The sequence below is a fragment of the Dendrobates tinctorius genome, unplaced genomic scaffold, assembly GCF_039654945.1.
Source record: "Dendrobates tinctorius isolate UK_male_01 unplaced genomic scaffold, ASM3965494v1 ptg000074l, whole genome shotgun sequence".
NCBI lineage: Eukaryota > Metazoa > Chordata > Amphibia > Anura > Dendrobatidae > Dendrobates > Dendrobates tinctorius.
This window is the reverse complement of record NW_027361742.1, coordinates 337,229-353,112: the sequence shown is the minus strand read 5'-3', so window position 1 is coordinate 353,112 and position 15,884 is coordinate 337,229. Positions and strand designations below refer to the sequence as shown.

General features: G+C 47.1%; 1 protein-coding gene across 4 annotated transcripts in view; it reads right to left on the bottom strand.

The window, feature by feature from the left end:
* Nucleotides 1–8,069: 8,069 nt before the first annotated feature.
* CLCC1 (chloride channel CLIC like 1) overlaps nucleotides 8,070–15,884 on the bottom strand; it is a 125,351-nt gene continuing 117,536 nt past the window's right edge. For 2 of the 4 annotated variants that reach the window (XR_012233663.1, XM_073582852.1), the window contains 2 exons: nucleotides 11,044–11,087; nucleotides 8,070–8,795 (listed from right to left, as the gene is read on the bottom strand). Coding sequence is in view for 2 of the 4 variants with exons in the window: in XM_073582852.1 (XP_073438953.1) it covers nucleotides 8,739–8,795; nucleotides 11,044–11,087 (101 nt within the window). In the remaining 2 variants the exon portion in view is untranslated. The remainder of the gene's footprint in view (nucleotides 8,796–11,043; nucleotides 11,088–15,884) is intronic. The other 2 variants (XM_073582853.1, XM_073582854.1) reach the window with 1 other exon arrangement.

The following is a 15,884-nucleotide window of genomic DNA, read 5'->3' as shown; positions in this document are numbered from 1 at the left end:
CCCCTCTAATGTGAAAATGTTTTTTCAAGTATCTTATCTGTGTGAAAGGAAGACTTGGCTTCTGTGCCCTTCATCCTGAGTGGCTATAGCATTTACTAGTCAACTTCATGATGTTGTGCGAGGCCTAGCACATGCCCTTACGGGCCAGAGGTGCCCAAGATACATATTTTTGGCTTCTTTCTTGCCTTTAGAAGTGAGTCCTGCAGCAGTAAAAGGAGATTTTTGTGTACTCAACCGTAAAATCTCTTTCTCTTAGCCTCTAATTGGGGGACACAGGACCATGGGTGTTATGCTGCTGTCCACTAGGAGGCGACACTATGCATGATCTGAAAAAGATTAACTATGGCTCCTCCTCTGCAGTATACACCGCTGGACGGCGTTAGCCTTCTCCAGTTTTGTGCAAAAGCATTAGGAGGAACATAACAGAAATAACATAACCATGCCTTTAAGAAGGCCACTATGTACGAGCTCAAAGAACAATGAGAACTCAACCGTAACAACGGCCCGTAAGGGCAACAGGGTGTGAGCTGTGTCCCCCAATCAGAGGCTAAGAGAAAGAGATTTTACGGTGAGTACACAAAAATCTCCTTTACTCTGTCGCCTCATTGGGGGACACAGAACCGTGGAACGTCCCAAAGCAGTCCCTGGGTGGGAAGCAATGGACGAATATTGTGCAGACAGGTCCCTAAACTTGGGGCACCGCCGCCTGCAGAACCCGTCTACCCAGGCTCGCGTCCGCTGAGGACAGGGTATGAACTCTGTAGTGTTTAGTAAATGTGTGTAGGCTAGTCCAAGTGGCCACCTTACACACTTGTTGTGCCGAAGCCTGGTGCCGAATGGCCCAGGAGGCCCCTACCGCCCGTGTAGAGTGTGCCGTAATACCGGCCGGAAGAGGAGAATTTTTAAGGCGGTAAGCCTCTTGTATGATGGATTTGATCCACCTGGCAAGGGTAGCTTTGGAAGCCGGCAGACCCTGGCGGACGCCTTCCGGAAGGAAAAGGGAATCAGACTTCCTGAAGGGCGCAGTCCTAGACACTTATATACGCAATGCCCTGACAAGGTCAAGCGTATGCAGAGCCTTCTCCACTCTATGAACCGGAACCGGGCAAAGGGATGGCAGTGAAATTTGCTCATTGAGGTGGAAGTTGGACACAACCTTCGGAAGGAAGGATGGGACCGTACGGAGAACTACCTTGTCCTGGTGAAAAGCCAGGAAGGGCCGTCTGCAGGTCAGTGCTGACAGTTCAGACACCCTGCGTAGTGAGGCGATTGCCAGTAGAAATACCACCTTCTGGGATAGAAGGCGGAGTGGGACTTCCCTAAGGGGTTCGAAAGGTGGTCCCTGCAATGCTGTCAGGACCAGGTTGAGGTCCCACGTTTCTAGTGGACGTCTGTAGGGGGGAACCACTCAGGAAACCCCCTGAAGAAAAGTCCTTACTTGTGGCTTGTTAGCAATGCGTCTCTGAAAAATCACTGAGAGCGCTGACACCTGGCTCTTAAGCGAGCCCAGGGACAGCCTGGCCTCTAGACCCGATTGGATAAAACCAAGTACTTTGGGGAGGGAATAAGGGAGTAGGATCTGGCCGCGAGATTCGCACCAGGTAAAGAAGGCTCGCCAGGTACGGTAATAAATCTTGGCGAAGGCTGGCTTCCGTTTCCTGATCATGGTTCCAATGACGTCCGGTGAGAGCCCTGCCTGGGTTAGAACCCAGGTCTCAAGGGCCACACCGTCAAATTGAGAGCCCCTGAGTTCTGGTGGTAGAACGGGCCTTGTGACAGAAGATCGGGACGGTCGGGCAGACGCCAGGGGGCATCTGCTGTAAGTTGTACGATGTCGGCGTACCATGTATGTCTGGGCCAGTCCGGCGCGATTAGGATGGTTGGAACTCCCTCTTGTTTGATCTCCCTCACCACTCTGGATATCAGGGGGAGAGGTGGAAAAATGTACAGAAGCTGGAACTGGGTCCAGTCCTCCTGAACCAGGGCATCTGCTCCGAGTGACCGCGGATCGTGTGTTCTGGCCATGAAGTTGGAGACCTTGGCATTGAAATGGAATGCCATTAGGTCCACGTCCGGGGTCCCCCCAGCGATGGCAGATCTGGCGAAAAATTTCGGGATGGAGAGACCACTCTCCCGAGTCCATTCTTTGTCTGCTGATGAAGTCGGCTTCCCAGTTGTCCACACCCGGGATGTGAACCGCAGAGAGTACCGACCCCGTGTCTTCCGCCCAGTGGAGGATGTGTCACTTCTCTCATCGCCTGGGTACTGCGTGTCCCGCCTTGGTGGTTCACATATGCCACAGCCGTGGCATTGTCCGACTGTACTCTGATATGAGAGGCTGCCAGTAAGTGACGAAAGGCTCTCAACGCCAGGATGGCACGAATTTCCAGGATGTTGATGGGCATGTTTGTTTCCACTGGTGACCACTTTCCCTGTGCCCTGTGATGTAGGTGCACCGCACCCCAACCCGTCAAGCTCGCTTCGCTGGTCAGGACCTTCCATTGACCTGTGAGAAAGGATTTTCCCATTGCGAGCGAGGTTGGCTTGAGCCACCAGTGCAGGGACCTCCTGGTTGACGATGTTAGCTGGAACTCCCTGTTGAGGGAAAAGGGATTCCTGTCCCAGGACTAAAGCACCTAAAACCCCATTTTTGTTTATAGTGCAACATAGATACAAGACCTATTGTAGTAGTCGGTTAGACTCCATTCGCATATAACCTCTAGAGCTCTTAAAACACCATTTTTATTTCTGGTGCAACATAGATATAAAACCCATTATAGTAATTGGTTAGACTCCATTCACATATAAGCGCTAAAGCATTTAAAACCCCATTTTTATTTGTGGTGCAACATAGATATAAGGCCTATTGTATTAGTCGGTTAGACTCCATTCACATATAACCTCTAAAGCACTTAAAACACCATTTTTGTTTCTGGTGCAACATAGATATAAGACCCATTATAGTAATTGGTTAGACTCCATTCACATATAAGCGCTGAAGCATTTAAAACCCCATTTTTATTTGTGGTGCAACATAGATATAAGGCCTATTGTATGAGTCGGTTAGAATCCATTCACATATAACCTCTAAAGTGCTTAAAACACCATTTCTGTTTTATATCTAAGTGGTACCATAAATATAAATAGTGTTTTAAGAACTTCAGCACTTATTTGTGCATAGAGTATCTATTAGACCATGTGATCTGTGTTCTGCCGCAGGCTGGGTTTGTTAAATCTTGATCTGATGCTATAGGCAATGATTATCTTGTGTATGCACTATAAGCTCTTAAACTTTGATTTTCATAACTTTATTGTTGTGTTTAACCATCATCACATTAGACCATCTACTTCCAGGATGTATACGCCGGCATCTGCGCTCTGGGCAGAATTCAGCCCGGGCAGGTGCTTTGCAAAGCAGTCACTAGCCGCACGTTATTCATGCTGCCTCTTTGGTAAGTGTTAGCACAGCTGTGCTGCATTATTGAACTAACTAAATATATAAAAGACACAATTAACTAACAGTCAGGACCCCTGACGAAGCCACAATCGGTGGCGACACACGTCGGGTCTCAGGACGCTCAGGCTCCACTGCACTTCTGATTGGAAACTAGTGCATAACTAAACTAAGGTCGAGCATTGCTTTCCCTTTATGCGGCTATTTTTTTAGCCAATATCATTTTATTTCAATGCGCTTGGTCAAACATGATAATCTGAGCGGTTGTTAGGGAAATATATGCACTTCTAAGGGATTTGATCAATAACATTGCATCAGCATGTTATATAGGCCAGATATTGTTTGTGGGCTTTTTGTGCAATTTCTCACAGGTAAATTAGATCATATATATTATAATTAGCTGATATATGGTTTATACCATCTCTTCCTGTGTATATAGCATATGTGGCTTTAATATTGTTTTATTTTTCTGCTATCAATTGTCAATATTTTTATTTTTGGTATGTGCATTTATTCATGAATGTGAGCCAGTTTACATGCAAAACCTTTTATACTGTGGTATGCTATCTACATACATATATGGTCTGTTATTGAGGTGTTTTTATGTGGAGGTGTAGTTATGAGGGTTTGGTTCTATTGTGAACCTAGATGTTTAAGTCACATGTATGACTAATTTTAAATGTTTTTAACAATTGGGTGTTTAGTTGTTTGTGTCCAAATAAAGATTGTTACAAATTTTTGCTAACTCTTATGTTGGGTGATCCCCATCGTGTGGCCTATTCCTTTCCTCTCTCTCTTTAATCAGCATCAATTTTGTATAGGTCTGGTTGGATCCCCATTAATGTCAGTGGTGCCCCCGTGTGTTTAATTTTAAATCGGAGAGATCGGGGGGAGGCTGCGGAGAAGGATGCGAACTCCTTGACGGAGAGCCAGTGCCTTGTCCTTGGGAAGGAGCACCAGACCCCTGGAGTTGTCGAATAGCATTCCCAGAAAGGTCAGAGACTGACTCGGGGTAGTCGATGACTTTTGTAGGTTGACTAACCAACCCAGGCGACTCAGAGTGTCGACTGTGATTGAGACGCTGAGTTCGCAGTCCTTGAAGGTGGAAGCTTTGATGAGGAGATCGTCCAGGTATGGAACGACTACTATGCCTCTGGAGTGTAGAATGTCCATGGTGGCTGCCATGATCTTGGTAAACGTTCTGGGAGCCGTGGCGAGTCCGAACGGGAGAGCCACGAACTGGTAGTGGTCTTGGTCGATTGCGAACCTGAGAAATCTCTGATGGGCGGGAGCAATCGGTATATGCAGGTATGCGTCTTTTATGTCTATGGAGGAGAGATATTCTCCCTTCTCCATGGACGCAATGATGGACCGAAGGGACTCCATGTGGAAGTGACGAACCCGTACATATTTGTTGAGTTGTTTCAGGTCCAGTATGGGCCGTACGCTGCCTCCTTTTTTGGGGACTACGAATAGATTGGAGTAGAACCCTCAGAAGCGCTCGGCCGCGGGAAGGAAACCGCTTGGTGGAAGGCACGAGCCTTGGCTGGCGGTTTTGGGGGGACAGAGAGGAAGAATCGGTTCGGTGGGTTGGAAGTGAACTCTATCTTGTATCCGGAAGACACTAGTTCCCTGACCCACCTGTCTTCTGTAATAGGCAGCCAGACTTGCTGAAAGAGCAAAAGTCGTCCGCCTAGGGGTTGGGTGTCTTCCGGAGTTCGTGAGCCATGATGAGGAGAAAGTCTGAGGTTTTCCTCCTTTGGGCTTTGACTGGCCTGCTTTTGATTGCCAGGTCTTGTCCGGCCTTTGCGTCGACCGTGAGTTGTCCCTGCGTGGGGAAAGGTTACGATTTTGTGCTGAACGCGAGACAGACCAGCCCGAAGAATTCCGAAAGGATCGGAATCGTGTTTGGTTACGCTTTTTGTAAGTGCGTTTAGGTTTCAGTTGAGGGAGAGAGGTACTCTTACCCCCGGTGGCGTTGGATATCATTGTGTCCAACTTTTCACTGAAAAGCCGCCCACTGAGGTACGGGAGGTGCGTGAGGGACTTGAGGCCGCGTCCGCTTTCCATTCCCGCAGCCAGAGGATTCGCCGAATCGTGATGGCGTTTGATTCTATCCCCGCTACACCCGTTGCTGAATCCAGAGCTGCATGAAGCATGTAATCTGCTACAACTGCTATTTGAACCGCTTGGTCCGACAGCTCAGGAGTTGGTGCTTGGAGGCCAGCTTGTAATTTTTTGGCCCAAGCCAGAATGGCCTTCGCAGCCCAAACTGAAGCGAACGCGGGAGCCAGGGAGGCCCCTGCAGTCTCGAAAATTGAACGAGCCATGCGTTCTACCTGCCGGTCTGCTGCGTCCCTGAGGGTTGAGCTATCTGGCAGTGAGAGAAGCGTCTGTGCTGCTAGTCTAGAGACTGGGGGCTCCACTTCGGGTGGATCTGTCCATTCTTTGGTGTCCTTCTGCGGGAAGGGGTACCTTGCTTCCAAATATTTGCGATTGGTGAATTTCTTCTCAGGCTGTGAGAACGGCTTGTTAAGGATCGCCTTAAATTTCAGAACACCTTCAAAGGAAATCTTGTGTTTTGGGGCCTCCGGGGGGCGGATCAGAAATATCCAGCACCCGATGGATGGAAGAGATTACGTTCTCAACTAGTGCTGTATTGCTAGGGGGAATTGGGATCAGGGACCCCTCCGTTTCGTTGTCTGAGTCGGAGTCACAGATGCCTTCAGAATCCTGTGTATCGCTGAGGCGTCCCCTGGTGGATGAACTGGGGCGGAGGTCTTCTGTGGTCGGGGATCGCTGTGGAGATCTGCGTTGTCTGTCCCTGGTAGGGGACAGTCTAGGTGACCTGGAACTACGGAGTCTCTCCCTAGAGGGGGATGACCGTGTGCTATGGGATGACGCAGATGAACGCGACCTGTGGGTCCGCTTACGTCTGGATGTGCCCGGAACGACATGTATCTGAGTCGAGCTCTCCCTTTGCTGGGTAATGTTCACAGCCGAGGCATGACCCTGCAGAGTCTGAAGCAATATGGAGGTTAGGTTATCTATAGACTGCGTCATAGATTGCGACATCTGAGTAGCCCATTCCGGCGTGGTATCAGACACCGCAGCATTGGTAGGGGCTTCTGGGGGTTCTGACCCAGTAGTCTGGATACAGTCCCGGGGGTGCGGGTACGTGCTGCCACTGGGGAGAGTGGTTCTGCAGGCTGTGCAGAATGCATAAAAGCAGTCCTGCCTGGTTCTCTTGGGCCTTGAGCCCGGCATAGTGCACGAGAGGGGTGGCTATGCAGAGGGGCCTTACAGGGATGGCTATGCAGAGGAACCTTTAGGGGGCCTTATAGGAATATGGAATCACAGCCGAGTAAGAACCCCAGCTGTGATCTTACCCCACCAGTGTGCCCCTAGGTCCAGCGCCGAAGATCCACAGTCCTGTGCCCCCCGGAGACTGGCTGGCCTGTAGAGTGTCATATTTGTCATCCGGGGGACGGAAACAAGGTGGCGGCCTCTGCTAGGCCTAAAGTAGATGTCTGATGCCCAAGAGGGCTCCAGGTCGGCGCGGAAGTCCGGGAGGGGATCGGATCTGAAACGGGCCCTCCCGGATTGAAGGCAGGATGGCGGTGGGGCTATAGGAGGTAGGGGGGGTGGGCTGAAGGATCCCCCCTGCTGCTGCCAGAGGAACAGGGCGCAGAGAGCCCTGTGTCTGAGATGTGCCATGCCTGCCTGCACTCCCCCCGGTCCCGACAGGAGTCCACAGCTGGGCTGGGGTCCCTGGATGCAGGCACAGTGTGCTGGCCCATGCTGCTGGGAGCTGAAGAGTGCTGCCTGTGCAGGCCCTACCTGAGGCGTCTCAACCTAATGCCCCCAGAGGGGGACTAGGGAGGGTGCTGCTGTCACCTTCAGGGGGCTTTATCCTCGCCTCGACCTCAACCCAGAAACCAAAGGGAATTGGGGAAGGAGGGGGGGTCTCGACTTCGAACCAGCACCCGAGGGACTGGGGAAGGAGCGACATGGGGAATAGCCATCTCGACTTCAACCAGGCACCCTATAAAAGGGGCCGAGGAAGGAGCCATGTCGGGAGTCTCGCAGGAGACCCACTTTTCTTCATCTGTAATCCTTAGGTGTGCCTCCTATGCGACACTAAGCAAAAACTGGAGAAGGCTAACGCCGTCCAGGGGTGTATACTGCAGAGGAGGAGCCATAGTTAATCTTTTTCAGATTATGCATAGTGTCGCCTCCGAGTGGACAGCAGCATAACACCCATGGCTCTGTGTCCCCCATGAGGTGACAGAGTAATTGGTATTATTTGAGCCCATGTAATAACAAACTGGCACACTTTACATTACTTACACGTTCAGCTTTTTAGCTACAGCTTCTTTGTGGTGTCAGGCTGTATAGTTTGGTAAGGTATTTATTTGGTTGGGGCTCAACTCCTATTAACTGTAAGATCACATCACAATTTGGTTGTGCCCCAAGAAGATGAAAATAGAAACACAGAAGTCCTACGGAGACCACAATGATCTGTCCTCTACTGAATACTTTGGTTATTGAAGTATTACAATTTTGAGCACCTACCCTGAATTCCAGATGGTAAACAGATTTCTACTTGTATAGATTGCTTTATACACAATGTGCCTTTAATAGAAATACTCTCCATTGTTACAAAAGAGAACAAAACCTTACTATTGGGACTCATTCACGCATCAATATTTTTTTACTTATGGAAAAATTGGTTCAAGTTTCATCAGTGTTTTTGACCAGTAGGTCAGCAGAGTTTGGTTGGTAAAACATCAGTGTTTGATCATTTTTTCTCGATTGGAAAAAAAAAATACAAAACAAATGTGCAATTAATGTGGTGACAGACCAACTATCTGACATGGAATGGTGGTGAGGGACAAGCATCCAAACTCTAAACATTCAGATGACACATGGAAAGAACAAGGCTCTAACATTTCACCTCTATGAAAGAGAAATTTTGCAGTAGTGCTGGACGAGAGTATTCAATGTTATTTGTCACGGAGGAGTTACGTGTGGACTGTCAGATGTCTCGCTCATCGACAGCGTTGTCATGGCCATTTTATCCTGAGGATACTCCAGGTTCACCAATATAAACTTATTCCTTTGAATCTAGAGGGGTTGGAAATAGAATAATAAAATGACCAAGTACAGAAGGCTGTCAGCAGTCCGATTCCCCTCAGCATCTTGTCCGTACAGGTCAGTATTTGGTGAGGCCTTTGCACAAAGTACCAAGGAATGAGGCAGCCTTATATACTCAGAGACAAGACTAGGACGGCTCTGTGAAGAGACGACTGGTTGGCGGTTCACAGCCCACAGCCACTTCCTGCAAGAATAAGAAAAGAGAAGGGTAAGAGTAGTTCCCATACCCACGATATGCATTGAGAACTGCCAGAAGAAACAACAGCATAGACAACATGTAGATAAAACTTTTTGAAATAATTTTATATGCAATAAAGGCATAGAGCAGAAGTCCCCAATCTGTGGTTCGCGGGCCCATGATCTATGGCTTGTGACTGTCTGCCAGCTAGACCGGGACTAGCAAACAGCTAAGAAGAGCAGCTCTCTAGACAGTGACATTTGTGAGTAGCCGTGCTCAGAAGAGCAGGTCAGGAGGTGCATATACTGGCCGTATGGGATGACAAAAGAGGATGGCACTATCAGTCAGAGAATTTCCATCTTGAACTGTCCTCCCACCTCTCTTCTTGCTCCCTCCTTGACCGAATACAATCTGGCTTCCGGGCCAAACCACTCCACTGAAACTGCCCTAAGGTCACCAATGACCTACTAGCCGCCAAGGCCAAGCGACACTACTCTGTCCTCCTCCTCCTGGACCTGTCCTCTGCCTTTAACACAGTGAACCATTCCCTATTACTACAGACCCTCTCATCTCTTGGTATCACAGACTTGGCCCTATCTTGGATTGTGTCATACCTAACAGACCGGACATTCAGCGTCTCCCACTCGCACACAACCTCCTCACCCCCCCCCCTATCCGTCGGAGTCCCGCAAGGTTCCGTCCTAGGGCCCCTGCTCTTCTCCATTTACACCTTCGGCCTCGGACAGCTCATAGAATCTCATGGCTTTCAGTATCACCTCTATGCTGATAACACACAGATCAACATCTCTGGACCAGATATCACCTCCCTACTAAACAGAATCCCTCAATGTCTGTCTGCTATTTCATCCTTCTTCTCCGCTAGATTTCTAAAACTTAATATGGATAAAACAGAATTAATCATCTTTCCCCTATCGCACGTGACTCCCCCCAACGGACCTATCCATTAAAGAAAACGGCTGCCCAGTTTCTCCAGTCCCACAAGCTCGCTGTCTCGGGGTTATCCTTGACACTGATGTCGCTTTCACACATACAAGCCCTTTCCACTTCCTGCCAACTTCAACTCAAAAATATTTCACGGATCCGTACATTCCTCAACCAAGAATCTGCAAAAACCCTAGTCCATGCCCTCATCATCTCCCGACTTGACTACTGCAACCTCCTGCTCTATGGCCTCCCCTCTAACACTCTCGCACCCCTCCAATCTATTCTAAACTCTGCTGCCCGACTAATCCACCTGTCCCCCTGCTATTCCCCGGCCTCTCCCCTCTGACAATCCCTGCAATGGCTCCCCATTTCCCAAAGACTCCAGTTCAAAACCCTAACCATGACATACAAAGCCATCCACAACCTGAGTCCTCCATACATCTGTGACCTCGTCTCCCGGTACTTACCTGCACGAAACTTCCGATCCTCACAAGATCTCCTTCTTTACTCCCCTCTTATCTCCTCTTCCCACAATCGCATACAAGACTTCTCCCGCGCATCCCCCCTACTCTGGAACTCTCTATCACAACATATCAGACTCTCGCCTACCATGGAAACCTTCAAAAAGAACCTGAAGACCTACCTCTTCCAACAAGCCTACAACCTGCAGTAACCATCGATCCACCAAACCGCTGCACGACCAGCTCTACCCTTGCCTACTGTATCCTACCCATCCCTTGTAGATTGTGAGCCCTAGCGGGCAGGGTCCTCTCATCCTGTACCAGTCGTGACTTGTATTGTTTAAGATTACTGTACTTGTATGTATTATGTATACCCCTCCTCACATGTAAAGCGCCATGGAATAAATGGCGCTATAATAATAAATAATAATGTGCTAGGAGTTGGATGCAGTAGTGCGGTGTGAGAACCTGATCCGTGAAAACAGACTGGTGGGATGGTGGGCAGTCCTGGATGTAAGTACACTGCCTCTGTTTCTGGGGTGGAACTTTGGCTGTCATTAGACAGGGAATAGGGGCTCTGGCCTTTGGGTGTTCCAATTGGTGGTTGGGAGCTGGATGTCATTACCCAAGGTGGGGGGGAGAGAGAAAGAGCTGGATGTTACTACTCGGAGAGCACTGGATGTGGTTCATGACCATCTATCATAGCGGAATGCAGCTCTTAAAAGAAAGAAATGGTGGGGACCACTGGTGTAAAGACATAGAGACACAATCATTTCAATTTACATCCATTGCAGGAAATAGTTTGCACTGTTGACAAATGAGTATTAGACTGATTGAATATTACTCACTTCTTCATCAGAGTTTTGTTCTGAAGCATCCCCTTTCAAGGTACCTTAAAAATGTCAAGAAGCAGATTAATCTTTTAGGGTCCTTAAGCAAGCCGCACTCCCTGACACTATGGTGGTCTCTCGGTCATAACCGAGATGAAGCTTTTACGTCCTTCTTAAATAAGAAGTACTGCATCAGCTAATGAATAAGGAATAAAGTAATGGAGCCATATAAATTAGATAGAGGTAGGTTTCTGGATGGATGGTCATGTTACAGTCATTAAGACTGGCCATATATGTCCTATGATATCAAAGAATCTTTATGGTAACATTCTTGCAGGAGTGATCGTTTCTAGACTATCTTTGTTTTCCAGACAATGAATGAGTCATCAGTCTGTTAGAATTATTGTTCATTGTTAAGCGGAGAGCGATCATTTTAGGTCCAATTGTTTGCTTTGATCAATTTTAGATGATTGTGTATGGTCACCTTAAAATTCTGGGAAAACTAATAAAAAGTGACAGTAAATGAAATTAAAATGACTTTTCTCAAATGCATAACGTGAGCAGCTGAGATGATTTCCCCCGGTATTACAGACAAGCAGGCTTTACATTCATTTAGCAGAATGAACTGAAAACCTGGTGACAATCGCCATCTCTGGGATGAACCAGTGTGAGAAGGGATCTGTTTCTACATGGTACCTGAGACTTGGGGTCCAATCTGGGCACGATTCAGTATGGACTCATTATTTCACTTGTTTTATTGCGGTTCCAAAAAATATAATGAGCAAATTAATTTACTAATTTTTCTCACAAATTAGCAAACAAGCAAATCTCAAATGTTGCGATGCATTTCAGGATTATTTCTCTAGGATAATATATACGGTAAACAAAATCATCTACTGTCAGGAGGCTGAACGTCACTACATACAGAATATTGTTAATTAGCAGACATGTAATGAATGCGTCCTTATGCAGTCCATAGGGGGTTAATCTTCTCAAAGAACTGCTTATAAAGGGATAATCTGAGTTTCTCAACACAACAGAGCCAGCAGCAGCCATTCTGCACTATATGTGCATATTCATTAGTTTAATGATCGGTACCATGTAACCGCTGAACACTGGAAGGAGCTGTGGCGCCAGAGACCATCAGAGAGGCAGGAACTGCAGAGACCACGGCAGGAGGGAGTATGACGGGGAAAGCAGTGCGATATTCACGTGTCTCACCGCCGTGCGCCTGAACAGTCACTTGCAGAGACCCAGAAGATAGAGCGGCATGCGGCGGTGGAACGGGGACAGGTGAATATCGCAGGTGCCGGGGCCCTGACCCATCGGCGACACCAGCACCTGGCCCTCATAGCGCGCCTGTCTCCCCGCCTGCTCAGGACATCGGCACCTGGCCCCCAGCGACGAGAGGTATGTCATTTTTTATTTTTTTTTTAATCACAGCAGCATATGGGGCATATATATTTATGGAGTATCTTATGGGGCCATAACCTTTATATGGGGCTTATTATTCTATGGAGCATCTTATGGGGCCATCAACCTTTATGGAGAAGCATATGGGGAATATTATTATATGGAGCATCTTATGGGGCCATTATTAACTTTTGTGCAGCATTATATATGGGGCATATTTTTTGTATGGAGCAACTTATGGGGCCATTGTTGTGAATTCTCTCTCTGGCTTCCCTCTGGTGATTACTGAAGATAGTGGAGCTGGTCAGGTTGAGAGTTCTCTTTCTGGGCTCCCTCTGGTGGTTACTGGAGGTGGTGGAGCTGATCTCACTGACAAAGGCTTGCCACCTGATAATGAGGAAGACGATTGGAGATCTGGGGTTTCTGATTGGGATTTAAGACAGCTGACTCCCTCTATCCCTGCCGGTGATTTTCTTCCTGTGCCCCCTGAGGTCTGATGTCTCCTGCTCATTCCCTGCATGTTCAGCTAAGTGGTTAATTTGCTATTCTGTTTGCATTTGATCTGGTTTTGTTTATCTGCTTTGTGCGGGTCAGCTAGCTCCGGCTGTGGCTGTGCTGAATCACCGCCCATATGTTACTGCATGTGCCAGTTTGTTTTGTCCCCTTTTATATTGGTCTCTTTTTGCTTTGCTTTCAGAATATACCAGAGTGCTGATATAGTGGGGGCGAAGTCGTGTGACTTCAGTGTTTTTGTGCATCAGACGTGTTGGACTTTTTGCAGGGTGTTTTGCGTGATTGCAGAGTGTCTTTCCTTTCCTGTCCTGTCTAGTCAGTGTGGGCCCCATCGTTTGCTCAGTCTATTTTTCTGTCTGCGTTTGTGTTTTCATCTTGTCTCACTGACAATATATGTTTGGGGGCTATCTATTCCTTTGGGGTCTGTTCCGGGCAGTTTAGATTTCAATAATGAAAAAAGTTTCCAGCTTCCAAATATGCAAAAATTTATTTAAGGCAGAACAAGGATAAACGGACATGCCCCATCATAGCGGAAAGAAACAGCAACGCGTATCGAACAATATGTTCTTTTTCAAGCTGCAGCTCATCCAATGTAAAGAACATGGTATCACAACAAACCTGTCAAGAGAGGGCCGTCCACCAAAACTCCCAGCCTGGGCAAGGAGGACATTAATCAGAGAGGCAGCACAGAGACCAAAGGTAACCATAAAGGAGCGGCACAGTTCCCAAGCAGAGACTGGAGTATCTGTCCATATGACCACAATAAGCCGTACACTCCATATGAGGTGGTTTTTATGGAACAGTGGGCAGAAAAAAAGCCTTTACTTACGCACAAAAATTGTAAGGCTTGTTTTAAGCTTGCCAAAAGACAAGTGGGAGACTCCCCAAATGTAAAGAGGAAGCTGCTGCGGTCAGCTGAGACAAAAAATTTGACTTTTTGGCCACCAAGGTAAACGCTAAGTCTTGGGTCAAACCAAAACAGTTCATCACCCAAAGAACACCATCCCCACAGTGAAACATGGTGGTGGCAGCATCATGCTGTTGAGAAGTTTTTCAGCAGCAAGGACAGGGAAAATGGCCTTAATCGAGGGGAAGATAGATGGTGGAAATATATTGATATGGATATTCTTGAGTAAAAACAGTTTCAGTCTGTCAGTGATTAGAGACTAGGTCGGAGGTTCACCTTCCAGCAAGACAATGACCCAAAGTATAATGCTAAAGCAACACTCGAGTGATTTAAGAGGAAACGTGGAAATGTTTTGGAGTGGCCTAGTCAAATCCAATTGAAAATCTGTGGTCAGACTTGAAGATTGCCATTTAACCAGAAGAAATCATCTAACTTGAAGGAGCTGGAGCAGTTTTGCCTTAAGGAATGGGCAAAAATCCCAGTGGCAAGATGTGTTAAACACAGACTTTTCCAAAGCAACTTGCAGCAGTATTTGCCACAAAAGGCGGCTTTACAGTGTACTGACTTTAGGGGTGGGGGTGAGATGAATAGTTATGCACACTGAAGTTTTCAGTTATTTGTTGTTTGCTCTACAATAAAAAGAAAACCAATTGTTCACAGTTGTAGGCATGTTCGTTACATGAACTAATGCAAACCCTGAAAACAAAACAGTAAAATTCCAGGTTGTGAGGCAGCAAAACATGGGAAAAAAATGCTAAGGGAGTGAATAGCTTCGCAAGCCACTGTATATCCTAATGTATGACAATTATCTTTTGGCTAATTCCATGCTATAATGTCTACATTACTGTCTCTGATGTATAATCTTACATACGTTAATGCAGTCGTGATTGATTTCTTTTTCTGTAATGTTTACTACTTCAATAAACAATTTTACAAAAAAAAACAGATGGAAAACAGGCAAAAATACAAAAAAATAGGCAAAAACAGGCACAAATTCAATGATTGAGGAGTTTAGCTTCCCCGCCACAGTGTTACCTCGCGGCCCAGGGGAAGGAAGTCTCAGAAATTTGTAGTGTGACTTTACTGCTGGCTGTGGAGAGACTTCAGCTTCCCCCAGCCTCCCTCTCTTATAGGGCTAAAGTATTTATCTCTTAGAGATAATAGTCTTTAAAAAAATAAGGAAAAAAATGACATAACTTAATGTTTATGTTAGTTATAGGAAGTGGCAAGTCTTAAATAAGTTTCGCTCCATACAGTTATATTGAGAAAGGCTGCGCCTCGTCTAGTGAAGCAGCCATCCAGTGGCCGCGGCCTCGCGCCATACAAGTGTATGGAGTGAGGTGACATCCACTGGCTGGGACCATGTATAATGCATACATACCCTCTGGTCCCGGGTCTGACCCTGGTGTATCCCCACCAGTGCGCGTCTGATGGTCACACAGAGTGACATACACCGTTTTGTGGTATACTGTTGTGCCACTGTGAAGGCTCCCGCTCATCCCGGACGTGAAGGGGAATAGGGAGCTGGTCAGTGATCAGAGGATCCCTACCCTGAGACCTGACACTGCGCACAGTCACTGGCCAGGCATGTCCGTCACTTATGAGGCCATGGACATCGATACACACTTTGAACACCAGGTGGCGCCATATTATGTACGTAAATTTCAGAAATCTTTACCATAATTTTTTTAAATTATCCTAACAGGTAAATGACGGCAATTTTTAATATTTACTGGATGGAGAACTCGTTTACGTTCGAAGAGAATTATTTTCTATTTTTGCCTCCTCACATTTCATCAGAGATAATTCTTATTTATAAATGGTCAGTTCAGGCAAAAATTAAAAATCTGGTCTTTAGTCAAAGTCTTGGAGTTATTCATGCTCCCAAAGTTTCACTCACTTCAATATTGCCATTACAGAGACCCCCATCTGTCCCCCCATCAGACCGCAGCTGAAGCCTGTGATAACAGGGCAGAGCCGTCATTAGATCATGTAGGATTATAACAATGGCCGTCCCCGGCAGGAT